The sequence below is a fragment of the Mus caroli genome, unplaced genomic scaffold (genome assembly GCF_978045245.1).
Source record: "Mus caroli unplaced genomic scaffold, Mus_caroli_1 scaffold_4, whole genome shotgun sequence".
Lineage (NCBI taxonomy): Eukaryota > Metazoa > Chordata > Mammalia > Rodentia > Muridae > Mus > Mus caroli.
Genome location: NW_028227259.1, coordinates 154,329,671 through 154,352,602, shown reverse-complemented (window position 1 = coordinate 154,352,602; position 22,932 = coordinate 154,329,671). Strand labels below are relative to the sequence as shown.

Below are 22,932 nucleotides of genomic sequence, written 5' to 3'. Positions count from 1 at the left end.
AACACGCCTTTGATCCCAGCATTTGGGAAGCAGAGGCAGGCAGATTTCTGAGTTCAAGGCCAGCCTGGTCTACAGCGTGAGTTCCAGGACAGCCAGGGCTACACAGAGAAATCCTGTCTCAAAAAACCAAAAAAAAAAAAAAAAAAAAGAGAGAGAGAGAGAGAAAAGAAAGAAAGAAAGAAAAAGATATTCAGGTTTTATTGAACTGAGCCCCCTCCCTCCTATATCCTTCTATTCACTTTTGAGCATACATTTTTGATACATGAAATCTAAAAATAGTGCTTCAGGAGCTGGAGAAATGGCTCAGTGGCCAAGAGCACTGGTTGTTCTTCCAGAGGACCCTTGATCTGTTCCCAGCACCCACACAGTGGCTCATGATCATCTCTGACACCCTCAGATGGGATCCATGGACCCTGCACGCATGTGTTGCACAGGCGTAGGTGCCAGTACTTATACACACACATAAAATAAAATAAATAAATCTTGGGGGAGAAAGTGTGCATATCTCAAATCTGTAACCACATATATATCTGCAAAGGAACACATGGAATAAGCAGTGTGTAGATCAGACCCAGGTAAGTCAGTGAATGCAGAACACTGAATACAGATTTATGCGGATGTATTTCCAGAGGGCTACATTATGTAGTACAGCTAAGCGTGCATGCACACACATGCGAGCGTGCGCGCGCACACACACACATGCACCACAAGGAAAGAAGCTTCAAGGTGAGCCATGAAGTGGAGGCTTTCTGCTTGTTCTAGTTCCCAGTCAGTGTCTTCACAAGTGTAAAAATATTTCCCTTTGCTTATATGCAAATGAGTGATAAGCAAACAAACCATATTATCGGCAATTTGTTTTTCTTCAAAGAACCGGGTAGAAGAGTATCACTATATATATATATATATATCACTATATATCTGGAGCGACCCATGGTGCCGGCCACACATGTGGCAGAGGATGGGTGTGTTGGACATCAGTGGGAGGAGCAGCCCTTGGGCCTGAGAGTGTTCAATGTCCCAGTGTAGGGGAATGCCAGGGCGGGAGTGGGTGGGTGGGGGCGCACCCTCACAGAGGCGGGGATGGGGGGCGGGATAGGGAGTTTCTGAAGGGGAGACCTAGAAAGGGGAAAACATTTGAAATACAAATAAAGAAAATATTCAATCCAAAATAAATAAATAAATAAATAAATAAATAAAGTAAAAGCACAATACATTAAAAAAATTAAAAATAACAGTAAAAGTCTATATATACACATAAGTAGTTTTCTCACTTAAAAAAATACTTTATTTTTGGGCATAAGAATGACCTTTCATTACTGAATAAGAGAGATATCATGGCAAAACATAAATAAATGAAAATATAAAATAAAGCCAAACCTTTATTCCTTTAAAACTTTGACAATAAACATGTTTATTATTTAAGTAAAGTGGCTTTCTAAGGAAGCCATTGAATCAGACAGGCGGGGTGTGGCTGATGGAGAGGTGGTGGCATGGCATGTGACGCAAGTCACCTGTAGGTTTTTTACCTCGCCTGACAACTCTTACAGCTTGTAGACATATCCATAGGCAAAACTGTGGTGGGCACAGAACAGTGGAGGAGTCATGGCTGCTGTCATCACTGTGTGACCACCGAGCCTCAGATGACAGAGCACAAGCCCAAGAAACACTTTTGTAACAATGCGTGTTTATAGACATGCCAAGCTCTCCGTTGTCCCCACAGATGCCACTGAATGTCACCCAGAGCACCAGTCCATGGGGTTCTGAGATGACAGAAATACAACGGAGAACAAAGCTCAGGCGTTCAAGCACCAACATCGGAAATGGGACAGGAAGTGTTTGAGATGGCACCGTATATGTTTGTATAAACACATTTATGACTCGAATGTACCTTCTCTACAAAGATAGAGGTAAATGTATATAATGTTTTTAGTGTGCCTGCAGTAGGACTTAGGTCATGACTATTACATGAGGCATGTATAGAACTCCCCGTGTGCTGGGTAACTTTAACCACTCAAGACTACTTCACATTCAGCAACATTTCAGATCTGAAGTGTTATACTGAAGATGTTCAACTTGGAGCTGGGTGTGGCAGTGCACACCTTTAATCCTAGGACTTGAGAGGTAGAGGCAGGCAGATCTCTATTAGGTTGAGGCTGGTCTGGTCTACACAGTGAGTTGCAGATGAGCCGGGGCCACATAGTAAGACTCTGGCTAAAAAACAAACCAAACAAAACAGCATTCAGCTCTCCTATCCCCCACAGTGCCCTGAGCAGAGGCTTTGAGGAGAGCCCAGTGGGAATGCCCACCCCTCACAGTCCAGGTTGGGGAGGCGGGAGGGATGTTCACCATAAGAGTGTTCAGAGAGCGTCTCATTGTTCACTTCCCACACCTCTTGTTTCTTTTTTTTTTTTTTTTTTTTTTTTTTTTTTGGTTTTTCGAGACAGGGTTTCTCTGTGTAGCCCTGGCTGTCCTGGCACTCACTTTGTAGACCAGGCTGGCCTCGAACTCAGAAATCCGCCTGCCTCTGCCTCCCGAGTGCTGGGATTAAAGGCGTGCGCCACCACGCCCGGCTTCTCTTGTTTCTTAATACAAATTTCACACAGCAAGAGAAGGAATAAGCAGTTTTACATAAGAAATGCTAAAAAGATATTTGCTTATAACTCTGTGTGTGTGTGTGTGTATGTGTGTGTGTTTTGAATTGTGGATTTGAAGAAAAATAACTTGCTTTGGAACATTTTTTTTTTTTTTTTGAAAACAGGATCCTGTTACATAGTCCAGGCTAGGCTCAAACTTGCAACCCTGCCTCTGCATCTCAAGTCCTGGGATTATAGGCAAGGACTACCACATCTGGAATTGATTTATGACTTTAAAATGGCAAGTGGTATCAGTCAACACGGTGGCTTCCTCGTCCTCCTGTGAGCCATTATGACTTCATCATCACTGGGAAGTCTGGGGCTGACTTGCCCAGGCAGATGCTCTGTGCTTTCAGAACATGCGATTGTAAAATTGGTAGGAGATTTTAACACAGAGCCGATTAACACACAACTCCTTTGATTAAAATTCCTGAATGAGCAGCCCATCACAGTGGCGCTATAGCTGCACCATCTCCAAGGTGGAGGCTTTGAGGTTCATTTTCACCCAAAAGACCTGTGGGCTGGAGTGTTCAGATCAGCCCCCTCCTTCTGTCTTTGATGGAGACATGGTCCCTAGATGCTTTCCTTGCATTCTGTGACCCAAATGCCTGACCGAACATCCTAAAGGGGGGTTAGGTAATCCCTTTCGGCCCACGGTTTCAGAGAATCAGTCCACAGTTGTTGATTGCCACCAAATGTTGAAGGGATGCCTACTGTGTGCAATTATCTCCTCTGTCAAGCCACTGAAGGACATGTGATATAGAACCTGTTTAAGGACATACACAAATCTCTCTCTTAAGTATAGTCTGTTTGCTAAGAGTTTACACACAGACACTAAGTTAACAGTATTGCAGCCAAGGAGGAGACTGGCATCAAGGAAGGGAATGGTGTAAGGGAAGGGGCTCACATAAAGGGGGGGGGGACTGGCGAAAAGGAGGTGAAAAGGTATCAGAGGAAGATTCTAGGTGGTTATGGAAGATGGATGTGTGGACTTGGACCTTCTAGCCCATAAAAAACAAAACAACAACAACAACAACAAAAAAAACCCAAAAAACAAAAAACAAAAACAAAACAGAAGAGTGGGCAAAAGGCCTCTCTCTGTCTGTCTCTCTCTGTGTGTCTCTGTCTCTGTCCCTGTCTGTCTGTCTGTCTCTGTGTGTGTGTGTGTGAAGAGAGAGAGAGAGAGAGAGAGAGAGAGAGAGAGAGAGAGAGAGAGAGAGAGAGAGGAGGAGGAGAGACATCAACAAAAGCAGTCTTATGGATGTCGGTGGGGCAGAGGAAGGATGGCAGGAAGGTTACATAAGTGAGCTACATATCCGGTGCAGGCATGCTATGTGCCAGTCACTGTGACAGATAACTGGTATCCAACAGTCAACAACCCGTGAATCACCAGCTAGTGGAAGACTGACAAGTAAAAGAGACCATTACAACACAGCAAGATAAATGCTATGAGACGAGCAGTCCAAAGACTGGGCCCACCCAGCAGAGGGCTCAGAAGGGAGGCACAGCTGCTCACGCAGGTACTGGTGAGGTAGGGCAGTGCCTATGCTAACCCTGCTAAAGCAAGCTCGGAGGGCTGACGTCTGAAACTGACAAAGCCTGGAAAGACAAGGAGGAGGAAAGGCAAGGAAGGGGCTGGGGACGGGCAAGGCTGGGGTCAGTAGACAGATTTGCTATTTCTTCTACTTCTTGTTGAGTTTGGACTTTATCTAAAGAATGCGTACCTAAGATTGCCCAATGAATCATTAGGAAATAAAAGAAACAGATTTACCTTTTAGATAGGTAATTACCTGCAGGCAAGATGACAGAGAACAAGAAAAGGTAAACTGGAGTTAGACCCTTGAAAGCACGTTTGCCATTCTGATATGAGTTAAATGAAGAGTTTGTGAGTGAACGTATGAATGACTGAATTGGACCAAATTCACCATGAAGCACATATGGAAGACAGAAGACTTTAGGTGGAGGCACAAGTTGTCTTTGAGCACATGGGGAAGAGCAGGAGCACTGACTAGAACACGTGTCCTCAAGTCTTGTTTCTCATAGTACAGATGGCCTCAGCAGTGGGGCATAGTGGTAAAGACTGTAATGCCCCAGTCCAAAGTGCTCAGCCCCAGCCCCAAGTGTGCCGTTTATTAACCATGGAAGACACCTTTGCACTCCAAACCCCATGCCCCTGCCCCTTTATTAAGTCTGTTGTTCCTGTGTATGTGTATAGCAGCAAACACTGGGAACAGATGTCACAACCAGTATGTTCGTCTGTTTGTAGGAACCATGTCAGGACGGACAGCCAACCGTACTTCACAGTCATGCCCTGTGGGGAGCAGTTGGTGCAAGCCACAGGACAGTGGAGCCATAGGTGAACTGAGAGGAGGTAGAACTCCAATAGCCAGGGTTACTCAGACTGTGAGCAGGGTAACTCTAACTTGCCCAGGTAGCAGGGGTGGGCACAGTCCGTCTCCTGCTGCTGTACTCATCGACAGAACTATGGGCAGAAATAGGAAGAACCAAGCTGGGTCCAGTGTCATAGACCTGTCATCCCCACTGCTTGGAAGGCTGAGACAGGAGGATTACAGATTTAAGACTGTCCTGGTTGATAGTGAGATCAAGACCAGAATGAGCAACTTAGTGGACCTTGTCTCAAAATATAACGCAAGAAGGAGGCTAAGGGATGGATCAGCAGTTCAGATTGTCCAGAGGATCCAAATTCAGTCCCTAGCACCTATGTCAGGGGCTTACAACCACCTGTAACCGCAGCTCTAGAGAATATAACACCTTCCTTCCCTCCCTCTCTCCCTCCCTCTCCTCCCTCCCCTTCTCTTGTACATATATGCAGAAGTGCACATTTACTTGCACATGCACAAATACAAACAAATAAAAAATAAAAATCTTTGTTAAAAAGTAAAGAGTTCTGGGGATACTGCCCAGTGGTAGAGCCTTGCCCAGACCACAAGTGAGACCCTAGGTTCAAACCTTAGTACTGAAAACACTTCCAACCCAAAGCACCCAAAACAGACACGCACAGCGTCAGAAACGAAGAATATAGTTGGCCCCAGCAGCCTGTGAGGAGGCTGGGCACACACAGGCAGTCACTCTCAGACACTGGACCCAGCTCCTCAGACTTCAATGTGTCACCCTTCACCTTGCCAAATCAGATCTGTCAACTCAATGTTAGAAAGAAAGATTTCCTTAAAGTCTAGGATAAGAGGCTGTGCCCAGCAGGAGCAAGTGACTGTACAGCAAGGTGGGGAGCATGGCTCAGGACCAAGGTGCTCCAAGCCTTGGGGAAATGGGAGGAGAGGCTATGCTGGAGACAGTGGGAGACATATGTAAATCCAGGTCTGACACAAACCAACAAAAGCAGACAGGAAGAATGTAGATGATTGTAGAAGAAATGAGTGAGGGAACACCCTACACACACACACTCACTCACACATACATACAAACACACATACATGGACATACTCACTCACACACACTCTTAAACACACACAGGCACACACTCACAGACTCATACACACACATATGCAAACACACACATACACAAATACATACATATACATACACATCTACACACACATACACACTCACACACTCATGCACACATGCACATACTCACCCCCCCACACACACACTCATATACATGCACACACACGCATGCCCACAGACACACAACCCATCTGAAAGTGATGAAAATGATTCCTGCCAGCTGTGGGTTTCAGGAAAAAAAAGGCAAGTTTGTGTGTTTGGTACCCATCTTAATCACTATTCTATTGCTGTGAACAGACACCATGATCACAGAACTCTTACAGGGGAAATCACTTGCCTGGGGCTGCCTTGCAGTTTCAAAGGTTTAGTCCATCATCATCATGGCGGCACACAGGCAGACATGGTGCTGGAGAAGTAGCTGAGAGCTTTGCATCTGGATCCAAAGGCAGGAGGAGAGAAGAGCCACTGGGCTGGGCTTGCGTTCTTGAAACCTCAGAGCTCACTCCCAGTGACACCCTTCCTTCCACCAAGTTATGCTTCCCAATGCTTTCAAATAGGGCCACTCCCTAAGGATTCAAATACATGGGCCTATAGGGCCATTCCTATCCAAACCACCGCATTACCAATGGTGCTCTTGGAGATTCCAGGTCCAAAGATGGCTTTACCTTAGACATCCAAAAGCTACCTCGCCCAGTAGCTGCCATCCCACCCCCTCTCTCCTTTCCCAACATATTCAAAGCTCCCATCCTCTGGCCGATTCTAACCCTGGTCTTCTCACCCCCTCCCCACTAAAAGAGCACAAGAACAGAGAAATAACAAGAAACTCAATACAGCAACAGCTCCACAAAAAAAAATGTATCTCTTTGGTGTGTGTGTGTGTGTGTGTGTGTGTGTGTGGCGGGGGAGGGAGGCTTAGTGGTTAAGGGCACTTGTTCCTTTGGAAGATTTGGATTTGATTCCCAGCACCTACACGGTGTCTCACAACTATGTGTAACTCCAGTCCCAGGGCATCTGCTCCCCTCTTCTGTTCTCCATGGTCATCAAGCTTGAAAGCACATACACAACGATAAAACACCCATACGTATAAAATAAAAATAAAAGAACTGTAACTTTAGCTTGTGACCTGGTGCCCCTAGGTCCCCAAATTATTTTCTTCTTAATTCCCTAAAGGAGTATAAGGAGTCAGCGAATGGGGAACTTAATGTAATTTTTATGAAATAATATTGGCGTTATTGTCTCATTTTCTAATACAGCAGAGCCAGCTCTCAGCATTGTCACAAATCTATTCTACATTTTAAAGAACTGCCATAAAGCAGCAAACCACAACCAACTGATATGTTGCCATATCCAGTGTTTCCTAGAAATTCCAAAGCAAATGGTACTGAAATCAAGTCATTTAAATAATTCAAACGGCAGAGGTCACTGGGCACAGTTGGATGAACAGTTAGGGTTCCCGTGGCAGGTGTCTTCTGTTCTCTAACTGTATCCATAATAAACTCCCCAAAGAATGTCGAAGGCTGATGTCACAGATGTCATGGACCCTTCTCAAGAGAGAGATTCATGTTTCTCCAGTCATTTAGTACACACCCATCACCACCCCACCCCCACACCCGGACCACATTGTTGATTTGAGCCCGCGACTACAAATGGTCTCAGGCTCTGATGCAGTGTTGGAATTTGAAGCATGCACCAGAGAACTTACTGCTGTTGATTTCTGGCGCACATAAAAAAAAAAAAACTGTCAGCTTCACTCAACAATCCAACCTTGGGCATGCACAGAATTCTCAGGCTTGCAAGCGAAGCAGTTCCACAAACCCCTGGATGCTAACAATCCACAGCTGCCTATCAACAACAGAGCCTGAAAGGACTCGCAGCCAATCAGATAAAAGGAAAAAGACACAAGGCGCTTTAAAATGCACAGACAGTTCTAACTCTTCAAGGACATATTTGAGAGATGGTTCTAACTCCTTAAGGTCACGCTTACAGTCGCAGTTCCAGCCTTCAAAAAGTACCCGCGTTATTTACAATTTGACTGTATACGTTGCTTTTATTGTTTGATTGTTTCATTTTAACAGGAAAGTACGAATTCAAACAATTCCTACCTGGGAATATGGACGGTCTCTTTTTGGGACGCCTCAGGTGAAAAGGTTCCAGGTTTTTGATGTTTCTTTGAAGTTTTCCTTTAACGTGATTTCCGATGGGAAGTTCAAGTGGCAGGCTGCTCCGTCTCAATGATTTAAATTCATTTTGAGATGAATTTAACTTGTTCTTTGTTCTGGAATATAAATTGCTGTCATCAACGGCCATTGTAACAGATTCATTGGCGACTCTGAACAAAACTCGTCAAAGCCAATCCCAGTGGCGACCAGAAACACCTCCTGCCCCAGCTCCAGAGACTGAAAGTTCTCATGCTTGGTCTAACACTTGTTTGGGAAGCTTAACAAGTTGGTGGGCGGGGACTTGAACAGGTGTAGAATTACTAAGTTAGCTCCTCCCTCTGCTGTTATTAGCACAGGGGTGGGGTTGGGGGGCGGTGTCCAGAATAAATCGTTAGGGGCTGGAGAAGAGGGGAGATAAGACACACAGGCCTTTGCGAATGACAGTAAAAGTGGTATCAAGTGTGAAATTTCTGTTTTATTGGTGTCCATCTGTAAAACAAACACAAGCCGTGTAAGATTGAAAGCCGATGCGAACTGCGAGTCTAATTTCCCAGGATTTCCCACAACCCTTAGAGATTTTTTTTTAAACCCAGTTTGGGGGAAGTATTTTTACACTTTTATCTTTGTGACTCGAGCTGCACATTCGTACACATCCTTCTGGATTCATATTTGGCTGGCGGCCAACTTGAAATTGGCTAGAAGGGACATGAGCGATCACCAGCCGCGACCAGGAAGGAACCGGTTGTGGGCGTGTGCGGTAAGGCAGCAGTGCCGGGAAGCCTGGATCGCCCAGACCCACCCTTCCATCCTGCGCTCCACCTGGCAGATGGCTTCTCCAGAAATTCAGGAAGCCCGGCTGGAGAGCCAGAGGTCTAGAAAACAAGTTTCAACCCCAGCAGCGACGGCGTCCGCCATTCCGCAGATCACAGATAAATGTTGTGTTTGTCGGGCGCTGCCTTGCTTCCCGCTAAAATGGTCACAGGGTTTGGTGGTCTGAGAAAAACCAGCTTCCTGCTTGCCCTGGTCACAGCTTTTTTTTTTTTTTTTTTTTTTTCCTTCTGCTTCTAGATTTTCACACTTTTTGTCCTCTGTTCCTTTTTCCTATTTATGTTGTAAAGTCCTGCATTCTTTTCTTGGTGCAGAAATCAGTCACCAAGTCTTTAATATCCTCCTTAGCCAAGCCCTAGGGCCTTGTCCATCAGCAATCTGTGTGCATGCATGCCTGTTTATGCAAGCACAGACACACAGTCAAACACACACACACACAACCTTTCTACCTCTCATACTTAATACAGTATGAGTCAAAAGATAAGTAATTGATCTGTGTGTGTCTGTGTGTATAGATATGTATAATGTATATGTACATATATGTATATGTCTGTTTCTCTGTATGTGTGTTCCTGTCTCTGTCTGTCTGTCCATCTGTCTGCCCATCGGTCTGTCTGTCTGTCTGTCTCTCTCTCTGTCTGTGTGTGTCCTTTTAAACTGGGCCAGGGATCAGTATACACAAACATCACAGAGGATCTGATGGTTCAGCAATCCCACTTGCTCTGGTTGCTTGGATGCCTAGTAGGTTATGTTGCTAGTTAGAAGCTAGTGAGATGTTTGCTACTCTTCTTTACCTAACCCAGGATGCCCACTACCACTCTGACAGGCCTTCTCTTCCTTTTCCTCCAGTCTCCTTATACCCTTTTTGGAAACAGGTCTTCAAACTCTGGACAGGTTTTCTGAAGAGAAAGACATGTTTCCCCCCCCAAGTCTGTCCAGATTAGAGTTATCATTTTGATCCAGCTACTGGATTTGTGAAATCATTATTTTGCTAACCCAATTCTGAAAATCGCCTGCATGGCATCCTGGATACCCAGGACTCAGAACTATGTTATCAAACTGAAGGACAGAGTACTTGCCTGGCATACTGGAGTCCTAGGCTTGATCACCAGCACTGCTGGGGGAGGGGAGGGAGAGGGGAGCATCTTCAAAGCGTGATGTAATCATTCGATAGGAGAAAACGAAGATCCCACACCCCAAACACCAAGAACAAGGTTTCACTTCTAAATACGCAGTGGAGTCTTAGGGCACAAAAGTGTTGAATATTAACAGAGAAACGTGGTGACAAACAGGCTCGGTATGTAGTGACCGTTCCTTTGCAATTCACAGTATTACTGTGAGGCGAAATGTGAACAGACAGATAAAACCAAGGAATCTAAAGAAAAAGATCTAAAGAGTCTATTGCTTCCGGGCAGTGGTGGCGCACGCCTTTAATCGCAGCACTTGGGAGGCAGAGACAGAGTTGTGAGTTCGAGGCCAGCCTGGTCTACAGAGTGAGTTCCAGGACAGCCGGGGCTATACAGAGAAACCCTGTCTCCAAAAACAAACAAGCAAAAAAAGAATCTATTGCATGAGTATCAGGCAAGGCTGCATGTGCGTATATATAACTTGCTTTTGTCTTTAAGATGAGGATGGTGGGGATACAGGCATTTGAACGACATTATAAGAGCCTCTGTGTGCTCAGTTCTTAACTCTAGCCATGCCCTGTACTAAACCTGTGGCATGCACCGGCATCTCACTAATTCCTCCCAGTACTTGTTTTATAGATGCACATCTTGAGACAGTGTCTAACATCCCAGAGCTACAGGGAGAAATGTAGATATCAACATATCAACTATGCTCACACAGCACTGAATGCTTTCCACAGTTTCCTAGGACAACCCTTGGTTCACAGCTGCAACTGCACATCTGGGGCAGGACTTTCTCAGGTCACTAAGTTGCTCCCTCTTACAGGCTCTCAGAGGCGCTGAAGCCAAGTGAAAGAACCAAGGTGGAATTCAGATTTTTTTACCGGTATTTGTTGGGAAATATTTTCCACAATAGCAAGTTCTGGGAAAAGGCTTCTCCCATTAAAATGCATTTTAAAGTAGAATTAGATGTCTCCCCAAGACTGATATTATTACACACAATAATAATTGAAAAATAAATTAATTGCTGAGAGATGGCTCAACAGAGGCAGGATGGAGAGATGGCTCTGTGGTTAAGAGCACTTGTTGAGGTCCCAGCAGCCACATAGAAGCTCACAACTCCTGTTCCAAAGGCTCTGATGCCATCTTCTGAACTCCATGGGCACTAGAAGAGCAACTGTGCACACACTGATATGCAGGCAAAACACACACACACATAAAAGAAAATAAATAAATCTAATAAAAGAAAAAGCAGCCATGTTTTGGGGAGGGGGCATGGGGAAGGTTGGAGGGAAGAGAAGAAGGGGGAAATGATATAAATATAGTACATATATAAAATTTAAAAATGAGTTTAACAAAAAAAGAAATGATTAAAGTGGGGCTGGAGAGATGGCTCAGTGGTTAAGAGCACTGACTGCTCTTCCAGAGGTCCTGAGTTTAAATCCCAGCAACCACATGGTGGCACACAACCATCCATAATGAGATCTGACGCCCTCTTCTGGTGTGTGTGAAGACAGCTACAGTGTACTAAATAAATCTTTGGGCTGGAGGGAGCGGGGCCAATCAGAGTGAGTGGGGTTGACTGGAGCGAGCAGAGTTCCGAAATTCAGTTCCCAGCAACCACATGAAGGCTCATGACCATATGTACTTATATACACAAAATAAAATAAAATAAGAAATGATTAACGAACCATCAGCAGTGCTATCCTATTCCTGAAGTATCTCAGATGTCTTGGTTCTTTAAACATTAAAGGATGCAAGAGAGGGATACAGGGATTCATAATATACCACATATAATTTCCTTCCTGCCCAAGTCATTTCCCCTCAAAGGGAAAGCAGACAGACAGAAATCTCACTCAATCAGTACATTTTCTTAAGGAGGAAGAGACAACATCTTGAATTTGCTATCATTAAATGTTTAGGGTGTAGTGAACAAAAAATATTTTTATTTCTTCAAAATTGAAATTAAATCACACACATATACGCTGAGTGAACTATCCTTTTGAAATATTTAAATTGGTTGCTATGAATGGCAGTCAGCCAAAGAAAATTTAATTCAGTTTATTTAAACAAGAATCGTCGCCGGGCGTGGTGGCGCACGCCTTTAATGCCAGCACTCGGGAGGCAGAGGCAGGCGGATTTCTGAGTTCGAGGCCAGCCTGGTCTACAAAGTGAGTTCCAGGACATCCAGGGCTACACAGAGAAACCCTGTCTCAAAAAACCAAAAAAAAAAAAAAAAAAAAAAAGAATCGTCTCCAGTTCTGATGTTAAGTCTGACTTTTCTCTTTATACCAAGAGGTAAAAATTAAATTTTACCCTTTTTAATTTTTTTATTTTATTTTTTGTAATTGTATTTCCTAGTGATGGAGACAGAACCTGGTACCTTGTGCTTGCTAGGCAAGCTCTCTACCACTGTGCATAAATTAAACCATCTATTTATTTATTTATCTATTTATTTATTTTCTCAGGCAGCTAACAGAATGAGGATGTTAGGTTCTGGGTTGAAGGAAACCCAAAGTAATTATAAATCATTAGTTGTGATTATAAGTAATTATAAATGAATAATTATAAATCCATAATTGGATATTTTTATTATAATGACCATTGTATCTCAAGCATCTCCATAATTTGATAAATCTAATCAACTGGCTGATATTTTTTGCATGATCCTAATTCCAATCTATGAAGATGCAGTGCATTTTGCATATTAAATGACCGGACCATTCCGATGGACAGTGCACTCATCCTAGCTTCGCTCCCCTTAGAAAGTTCAGACGGCACATAGACGCTTCTTCAGCTCGAAGTCATGAATTCCTCCGGAGCTCTGGCAGCTTTAAAATAGCATCCCCGATTTGTTTTGCTAGGCACGAGAAAGCTGTAGCTACTGAAAATGATACTTCACAATGGTAGCCTCCTTCCCACAGCCCCTTCTAGAACGATCTGTCACAGACCCTAAAGGCCTTTCCCAGTTTGTTTCTGAATCTTGCTAGCCCAGCACTATCACACATCTGCAAACATTTCTTATTCTTTAGTGCTTGGCTGAATATTTTTAAACAGAGAGGGTAACAAATACCAGAATAATGAAAACCACCTAGTCACCTGACTCCTCTGACTTCTTTCTCCGAACATCACCAAACACTGTTAGAGACTGGCACACAAACAATTCTGCCCAAGGTATTATCTGTAGTTATGGCTGAGGATGTCTTTCCTCAGTTCCTAAAAATGCAGTGATGATGGGGCTGGAGAGATGGCTCAAAGCGCTTGCTGCCCTTGCAGAGGACCTGGGTTCAGTAAGCATGTCAGAAAACTCAGAGCCACCACCAGGAACTCCAGTTTTAAGGGATCCAATGTCTCTGGCCTCCACGGGTCCCTGCACTAACGTGCACATAACCCCATTCCCACATACACATAATGTAAAAAAAATGAAGATGTTCAGTAGATAGCTTGCGGCTCTCATAACAATTAGCAAAGATGCCTGGATTAATGCTAAAATTCTCTACTCTTTTGGGTTGCTTTTACTCTACCATCTGCTCATTCCTACTTCAGTTCCCTTCTGGCTAAATTCTTCAGGGACTCTTAAAAGTCTGTTTTCCAGGACTATGGATGTAATTGCATCACAGAATGTGTGCTTAGCATGTACGAGGTTCTGGGTTTGATCCCAGTATTGCTACAACAAAAAATATGCTTCACTTGCTTTCCCTCTCAGGCATGCCTGTTCATAAAGCACCTACTATGTGTCTGGTGCCAGGCAAAGTCCAAGTTCTTTACTCCCAAGAATAAAGGATAATTATGAAGGGAAGAGATGTGAAACACAGGTTGGAGGCAGGGGTCACTGAGGCTTGAGGCAGCCAGCCTAGCTCTAGGTTCTGTTAGAAACCCTGTCTCAAAGGAGTAAGGTGGAGAGAGGCAGAACAGGAGGCATGATATCTTCCTCCAGCCTCTGAATTTACACATGAATGTGCACTCTTGCATACACATGTGCACATACCACATACAAGGACACATGTGCATATACCACACACAAGGACACATGTGCACACACCACACACAAGGACACATGTGCACATTACACCACACACAAGGACACATGTGCACATACCACACACAAGGACACATGTGCATACACCACACACAAGGACACATATGCACACACCACACACAAGAACACATGTGCACACACCACACACAAGGATACATGTGCACACACCACACACAAGGACACATGTGTACACACCACACACAAGGATACATGTGCATACACACAAACACATCCTGTGCTTGCAGTAGCACAGAATACATATGAATAACATGCTGTCCTTGTCTTCACTAAACACAACACTATTTTTTACACAGCACCTGTGCTGCGTGAAGTGGCACAGATCATCTGGAGATGGCATAAAGCCTATGGGAGGGCGTACTTAGACTAATCTAAATATTACGCTGTTTTCTGTAAGGGACCTGAGCATCTTTGAGTTTGGAAGCTAATTTCCTGAGGGATAACGGTGTGGCAGGTCCCACAAATACCATGAAGCCTTGCATTAAGAAAAATCTAGAGCCAGGCGTGGTGGCGCACGCCTTTAATCCCAGCACTCGGGAGGCAGAGGCAGGTGGATTTCTGAGTTCGAGGCCAGCCTGGTCTACAAAGTGAGTGCCAGGACAGCCGGGGCTACACAGAGAAACCCTGTCTCGAAAAACCAAAAAAAAAAAAAAAAGAAAAATCTAGACATTGGCAAATGAGGTATTGAATGATTTCAAAGAGCAGGGGGCTGGCAGAAAAATAACCATGTCGCTCTATGAGTTATATACATACTATATTGTGTGTGTATGTGTGTATTAAATTAAATATATATTAAGCACTTTATTTATGTCTGTATAAAATTATATACTAAACACTTTATATGTCAGTATAAAGTGACATATATATTAAACTTTATTTAATGTCTCTATGTGTGTGCATCATGTGTATGAGTGACCACAGAAGCTAAAAGAGGGTGCTGGATCTCCTGAAACTGCTGTTACAGGTGGATGTGTGTCACTTATATGGGGGCTGGGAACCCAACTGGGGTCCTCTGGAGGAGCAACAAGTGCTCCTAACCACCAAGATACCTCTCAGCCCCTATGGTACATGTTTTAAATACATGTACTTTGGACATGTAGAAAATAGCTTTTTGTTGTTTTGTTTTTCAATACTGAGTTTCTTTGTATAGCCTCATCTGCTGTAGAATTCCCTCTATAAACCAGACTGGCCTTCAACTCACAGAGATCCACCTGCCTCTGCCTCTCTGCCTCTCTGCCTCTCTGCCTCTCTGCCTCTCCTCTGCCTCTGCTTTTGCTTTTGCCTCCCCAGTGCTGGGTTTAAAGACATTTGCCACTACTGCTCAGCTCATAAATAAATACTTTTTAAAAATTCCATTTTAAAAAAGCTGGCTCTGGCCTCTTAAAACAAGTTGGTAATTCATAACAAAATGTAAAAAAGATTTTAAAATTTTTAAAAAAGTTTTTTGTTTATCTGAACAGCTGCAGGTTTTATAAAACTGAGAAGCTGAGGTTTATAATGTCATGCACTCAGAACCTTTACAGAAGGCCCCGGAACCGGTTCTTACTGGACTGCAACCCATCTTACTTGCTCTAAAGTTTTATTTTTCCTCATTTAATTTTGGAAGTCTCAGCATAATGCCAAAAACTGCCTGGCCGACTCTCAAGCTACGGTAAGACCTACTAAGACATTTTTGGGAGGCTTGTGGAGACTCCTTTAAAAATCAGGCACACCGGGGCTGAAGAGTTGGCTCAGAGGTTAAGAGCACTGACTGTTCTCCCAAAGGTCCTGAGTTCAATTCCAACAACCACATGGTGGCTCACAACCATCTGTAATGAGATCTGATGCCCTCTTCTGTTGTGTCTGAAGACAGCTACAGTGCACTCATATAAATAAAATAAATAAATCTTTTTTAAAAAAAAAATCAGGAACAGCATGAACAAACCTTTCTTAAGCCCTGATTCACTCATATGAACCCAGCCAGGAAAAGTCTGATAGTTTATGTCTTATTTTTCTACTGAATAGATATAAGTGAGAGTTATACTCCGAACATAACTAAAGATTTTGAGGTATTTCAACCCCAGTGAAATTTTTAGTCCTGGGAAAGGTGGTTTACAAAACTAGGTCAGTGAGTGACTACTGTCACTGGGCTGGCTGGAGCATTAGTGTGGCCTGTCGTCATAGTTAGTGTCACTGAAGATTTCAGCTTTCACCTGTGTGCCCATGGTGGCTAAACCTAAGCCCTCCCTGGCTGCCTGCATAGAGTTCAACATCTCTGCGTTCTAGTGCATTCTACCCATTTCTGGGTTGAAGGTCAGTATGTTCTTGAGTGCCACTTCCAGACTGCAGTGCCTGAGTTTCTAGATTTCTGACTGAAATATATCATTGTGTGCCAAGTGGCAAAAAAAAAACAAAAAACAAAAAACAAAAAAAACCCAAAAAGCTGAGACCTTGGAACTCCTCTCAACAAATAAGGCCGTATTTACTTCTTAATTATCTTTTGGCATCTTAAACACCCTCCTCCCTTTCTGGGGCTACCAGTGACTCCTCACAGGTCTGGCCTCTTTGCCTGGAGTCCCTTACACATTCCATCTTTGACATGGCTTCTTGACCTGTCAGACTTTGGTAAACCACCCCTGCGAGCTTCCTTCCTGCTTAAGAACACATCTCAGCATTGGGCAGGCCACCCTTGCTGTGCAGATGACTGTGCTAGCCAGGCCAGAGAGTCAAAGGCTGAAACACACAGCTTGTGCATCTTCACAGGACATAACCATAGTTTTATTGAAGCTCTCCATCTCTTGTGCATTTATGGGTTGACCCAAACTTCAACACCTACCTTGTTACGAGGACCCTGTCAATCCTGGACTTAGGCAAAAGACTCTGCACTGTTTTAGGGATGTCTTTTATAGTACTCCCATCTGAATTAATTTTCTGTATATTTAAATCATTTTTATTCAGATGTAAAAAAAAATCTAAACTTCTATGTTTTGGCTCTGGATGGTCACATAGATTGTTGTTTACTGAGCCCAAGTCATCAAGGGTCTGGTGTCTTGCTTTTATGGTCCTGAGCTTAGAAGCAACCTTGTTTCTCTCATCAATGCCTTGCTTCCTACAGCAATGTAAAGGATGGCTGGAATGTTTAAATGAGAGGTGTCACTGGCACATAAAACAGATAATAACAGCATGGACATACACACAAGTGCTAGGTGGCTGTGTCTGGCAACTTAAATGGTACCTTTCTCATGACTGGATACATTTTATCTGATTAGATGTTGGTGTTCCCAATCAAGGCACCCAAGAAGGGACCCTCCCCAGTCTGATGACAGGACACTGTGGAAAACATGCAGATGCTGCCCAGCTGAAGGTGACTTGAGAAAGGGACCATGCCCAAACCTGTATCAGAAATCATTAATAATGGCAGGCAAAGTCTAAAAAAGGACCACTTCCCACCTTTTACCCTTGGGTTTCCAATCACTTCTAGAACCTCTCTCTGCTTCTGCCTCCGATCTTCCTGGTCCCTAATCATTGCACGCAGAATATTCCCTTAGCCCCTACCTCTGTTTGATGAGGAGAAACAACAGAAGCACATGAGGACTTTCATTAGATGTCCTTGTAGAATGGATAATTTCTTGCCAAGTGTTGAAAAAAAGCACCATCAAGTTGGGCAGTGGTAACATACATCTTTAATCCCAGCACCCAGGAGGCAGAGGCAAGCGGATCTCAGAGTTCGAGGCCAGTCAGAGTGACACAGAGAAACCCTGCCTTGCAAACAGACAGACAGCTCCATTATTTTACTTTTGCCTCTGACCAGAATGAAGTTCCATATTAGATGCTGAACACGCCATGTGTTCATCACAAGATGGTGGTGTGCGATCTGTGTCTCTGCCCATTCCAGAATCCTAGCTTCACACGAGATCAAAACTGAGAACCCTCCTACCAAGGAGAGCTTGGAGAAATATTCAACTTCAGTTGTCTCAGAACCCTTATCTCTGGTGAGCGTACCTAGCCATCTGTCCTTTTTTTCATTCTCTAGACAGAAATAGAGTTTATTTTACATCATATCTTAGAAGGCAGGAGAGGTGTAAACCAAACCAGTGTTCTCTTCTCCTGTAAAGTACAAGTATAAACGCATATTACACGTTTACAACGACTGAGGTAAGAACTTAAAGTGACTCTAGGCAAAGGCATTGGTGGTTCTTGTACCCTAGTCATGGTATTTGTACCCCATTAATATCTTGTACTACGAGTTATAGTTGGGTCACAGTGTGAAGAGTCATACTTTCATGGTAGCTAGACTGAAAACATCCGTGGTTATCATTTAGCCTTCTTAACATTCATCTTCCTTTGATTTTTAAAAGAACACACACATTTTGGTTTCTAACCAGATTGTTTGGAAAGCACAACAAAGTAAGGAAAAAGAAGAGGAAAAAAAGAAATCTCACAGCCTCACTAACAAAGGCAAGCACTGTTGCCTGGGACCTGTGCCCAGTGTTCTGTTACCCACCCAAGTCCAACTCCGGAGCCTGTCCTCAGCCCAGGGAGGTGACACATCCCCACAAAGCATCTCACATGGTTGGGTGGAGCCGATGGATGGATGGTGGAGTCAGCCACGGAGTGAGATCAGTAATAGAGGCTGTGAAGGTGTAAAAAATGAAGACAGGGAGAGCCATGGCTCAGGGGTGGAGCACTACCTGGTAGGCATGGGGCCCTAGGCCTGACCCCACCAACACCACAAATGAATAAAATATTAATAAAAGTTAAGTTAGATGTTAATTATTCTAACTCAGAAGGAAGAGGAGGAGAAGGAGGAGAAAGAGGAAGAAGAGGGGAAGGAGAAGGAAGAGGAAGAGGAGGAGGGGGAGGAAGAGGAGGAGGAGGAGGAGGCAGCGGCAAAGGCAATTAGACAGTGGAAGACGCTAAAAGATTTGGAGTAGATATCTTTCCCACAAAGTCACAATGGATCCGGAGGCTCCATTGTGAGAATCGTGACTCGGAAGGAATGAGGCCCATACATTTATCGCATTTTGACCTTGTCTCTCCTTCTCACTAACAGTCGCCACTACCCTTTAGCTCAGTGGTTCTCAGCCTTCCTAATGCTGTGACCCTTTAATTCAGTTCCTCAGGCTGTGGTGACCCCACCCCCAATCATAGAATTATTTTGCTGCTACTTCATGACTATAATTTTGCAGCTGTTATGAATCATAAATATCTGATATGCAACCCCCTAAAGGGGCCAGGACCCACAGGCTGAAAGCTGCTACTCTGGCTTTGCTGCAAATCCAACCATTTGTAAACAGTATCATTTTCATTTTCCCATGGCCCACTTGAGCATTGCTAGGGAACTAGCAGTTGGCCTTAAGGTGTGCCTTAAATTCTTACATTCTGCTATCTGGGTCCCCCACTCCCTCCCTACAGGTCACCTCATGCATAATCAACCACCCTTGCACATGGTCAGGTAGATATTGGGAAATAACCTCCCACAGCCTGGACAGGCTCAGTAGCCCCACATAACCCAGAGAACTGGCTTTGTAAGGTACACCAGTGGATCAAGAAATTATTTTTTTTTCTCCATGTGCCCGGCATCCATTACTGCAGGTAGGCAAATGAAGTCAAGGCACAATGCAAGTTTTTCTAGAAACCGTCCTCCAAGCAGGCAGATGCCTGAAAATCAACCTTAAGGTTCTCATTAAGCCGGTAATCACTCTGCTCTATGCAAACCTGTATTTTTCTTGTTGTTGAACAAGTTTGTCCACAAAGGATCAACTCTTGCACCACCTCTAGGAAATGTTATCCTATTAGGAAGGCCAGTTTTTTTCCACCCATGAGTGCTGTGGCTTTACTATAGCCTTTGTAAGGACACAGGGGTTGATGTGTAATTTCCTAAACACTATCTTGTGGTTCCCATTTGTACCCAGTAATTCTTCTCAAAATACCTGGCCTTGGATTTTCATATATTTCTGTCAGGTTTTTTATGTACTATTAGAATTAATTGGCCTTTTCTAAACTGAGAGATAATTCTTCACAAGTTTATGGTAGTGGGACAATTTAGAAATTCTTAAAAATCGAAGAATTTCGGGCTGGAGAACTGGCTCAGAGATTAAGGCTGTCCTTCCGGGGGTCCTGAGTTCAATTCCCAGCAACCATATGGTGGCTTACAATCATCTGTAAATGGGCTTTAATGCCCTCTTCTGGCATGTCCGAGGACAGCTAAAATGTATTCATATATGTAAAATAAACAAATAATTCTTTTTAAAGATATTGAAGTATTTTGAAAAATCTTGTGTGCTGGAGAGATGACTCAGTGGTTAAGAGCCCAGACTGTTTGTTCAAAGGACCTGGGTTCAATTCCCAGCACCCTGTAACTCTGTCTCTAAGAGACCTGATGACTTGCTCTGTTCTACCCTCTGCAGACACCTGCACTCACATATAAGTATCTACACATACACTAACACACTAACACACATACTCACACAGAAACTCACAAACATACTCACACAGGCACTGACACACATACCCACATATGCTCACACACATATCTACACACACACACACACACACACACACAATTAAAAATAAATCCTTATAAACATTTTTAAAAAGAATCAAATTGAGTTTTCATAATGTATTTTTTTTGTAAAGGAAACTGAAATACCATATTTGTCAAGTACCCAAGATATTTATTCTTCAGGAACTGGAGATATGGACCATTAACATATATGAGACCCTACTTTCACTTCTCAGCAATGCACTAAATAAATGAGTTAACTAATTAATTTAGAGTAATAGTTACCAAGAACTTTAACTGAGTCACAGAAATGCTTAAACTTTGGCAATTCCAGGGGAAGCAGATGAGAAATACAATTCACTAAATCATTTTGGAAGTTCTTTGGGTTATCTGTGGCTGTAGGTGTATGTTAGGCATGTTTAATATAAAAGTCCCTTGCCAGTTTGGAAGGCAATACACCCCACAATATATGGAGAGGCACACTAAGCTACTTTTCCTACAAAATGTCTATAATTTAATTTCTTCTTTAAAACTTTAAAGTTAACCTTAATGATGTGCACATTTAAAAGAAAGGACGTAGCAATTTTATGCTTAAGCAGAGGCAAGGCAACAGGGCAAGGCAAACAAATTAGATACATGTTGCTAGGGCTTCTTAGGGCTTAGATACATACTGCTAGGGCTTCTTATGGTTTAGATACACATTGCTAGAGCTTCTTATGGTTTAGATACACGTTGCTAGGGCTTCTTGCAGGTTAATGTGACTGCATTCAATACCAGAAGATACAAGAGAGCTCTGGATACCCATAAACTGGCTCTCTTCTTTCCCCCCAAACCAAACAGACCAGTCACTTAAGTCTTCTCTCCATATCTTGTCATTGTCAAAAGTCTTCCTTAGGCTGGAGAGATGGTGCAGTAGGAAAGAGCACTGGCTGCTCTTGGAGAGGACTCAGGTTCAGTTCCCAGCACTCCCATGGCAGCTCATAGCCATCTGTAACTCCAGTTTCAGGGAAGCCAATGCCCTCTTCTGGTCTCTGTAAGTATTACACACATGTGGTACACATACATCCATGCAGGCAAAATACCATACAGATTAAAAAAAAAAAAAAGTCTTGATATGGACCCAAGGCTATATTTTTCTCTTTTTAAAGAGCAAATGTTTTATGATTTTGCTTTATGTTATTTTTGTCTACATTATTTGCAGTAACCCTCCATTCTGAACATGCTCCTACAGCCAGGGCAGAGCTAGACTCATTAGGCCCACACTGGCCTCAAACTCATAGCAGCCCTTCTGCCTCAGCCTCTCAAGTACAGGGATTATGATTCTCCATGGCTCACACAAACACTTTTTTGAAAAAAGAAGAAGATTTAGTTTTATTATTTTAAAACACAGAACTGATATGTGTCTGGGAGATGGGGCACAGGCATGTGGATGTAGTGCCCACAGAGGCCAGAAGAGGGCATCAGATCCCCTGGATCTGGAGTTGCAGTGAGTTGGGAGCTAGGAACTGAATGCAGGACCCCTGGAAGAGCCCTCAGTGCTGTTAAGCCCTGATCCATCTTTCTGGCCCCACAAATACATCTCCTGGTGCAAATTGTCATACAATATTTCATACTACTCATTAATAAGGTAAGTCAGCACACACATACACCCATACACCCCCACATCCCCCTCACCCCCCCAACATACATACACACACAGACACACACACAGACACACACAGACACACACACATCATAGCTATATATCTGTTTTTGTCTATATTTATACACCTTTGGATTTAAAAAAAAATAGATATTATTAATTAGTGCCTAAAAGTCAATTGACACCTATATTATCATTCTCAAATTTGAAACAGACAATTTTCAAGTTCACGTTAGTGCCCAAGCTGGGTGGTGCATGCAGCTACCCAGCAGAGTAGCTAGGCATTCCAGACCCCCACGTTTATCCACTCCACACTGGGATCCTCCTGACCTCTGAATTGCTGGCATTTTCTTAATCATCTGTGTCTTGTATTTGGGAACTCACCTAACATCCGCTTCCACCCCCCATGCCACATATCCACAGCCATATTCCAGCAATTACCACTCTGAGAATTCATAATCTCCTAGGTCTGTCTTCCCAACAAGAGGCTCCTTTAACCTCTGTCTGGATCTGTTA

The 22,932-nt window shown here is 43.5% G+C and overlaps 1 protein-coding gene across 3 annotated transcripts in view; it reads right to left on the bottom strand.

Moving 5' to 3' along the window:
* Nucleotides 1–22,932, bottom strand: part of Fry (FRY microtubule binding protein) — a 382,592-nt gene that overhangs the window by 294,935 nt on the left and 64,725 nt on the right. For 2 of the 3 annotated variants that reach the window (XM_085837469.1, XM_085837470.1), the window contains exon 1: nt 8,222–8,524. In XM_085837469.1, the coding sequence (XP_085693595.1) occupies nt 8,222–8,426 (205 nt within the window). In that variant the 5' untranslated portion in view covers nt 8,427–8,524. Of the gene's footprint in view, nt 1–8,221; nt 8,525–22,932 lie in introns of those variants that run through there. The other variant, XM_085837475.1, reaches the window with a different exon arrangement.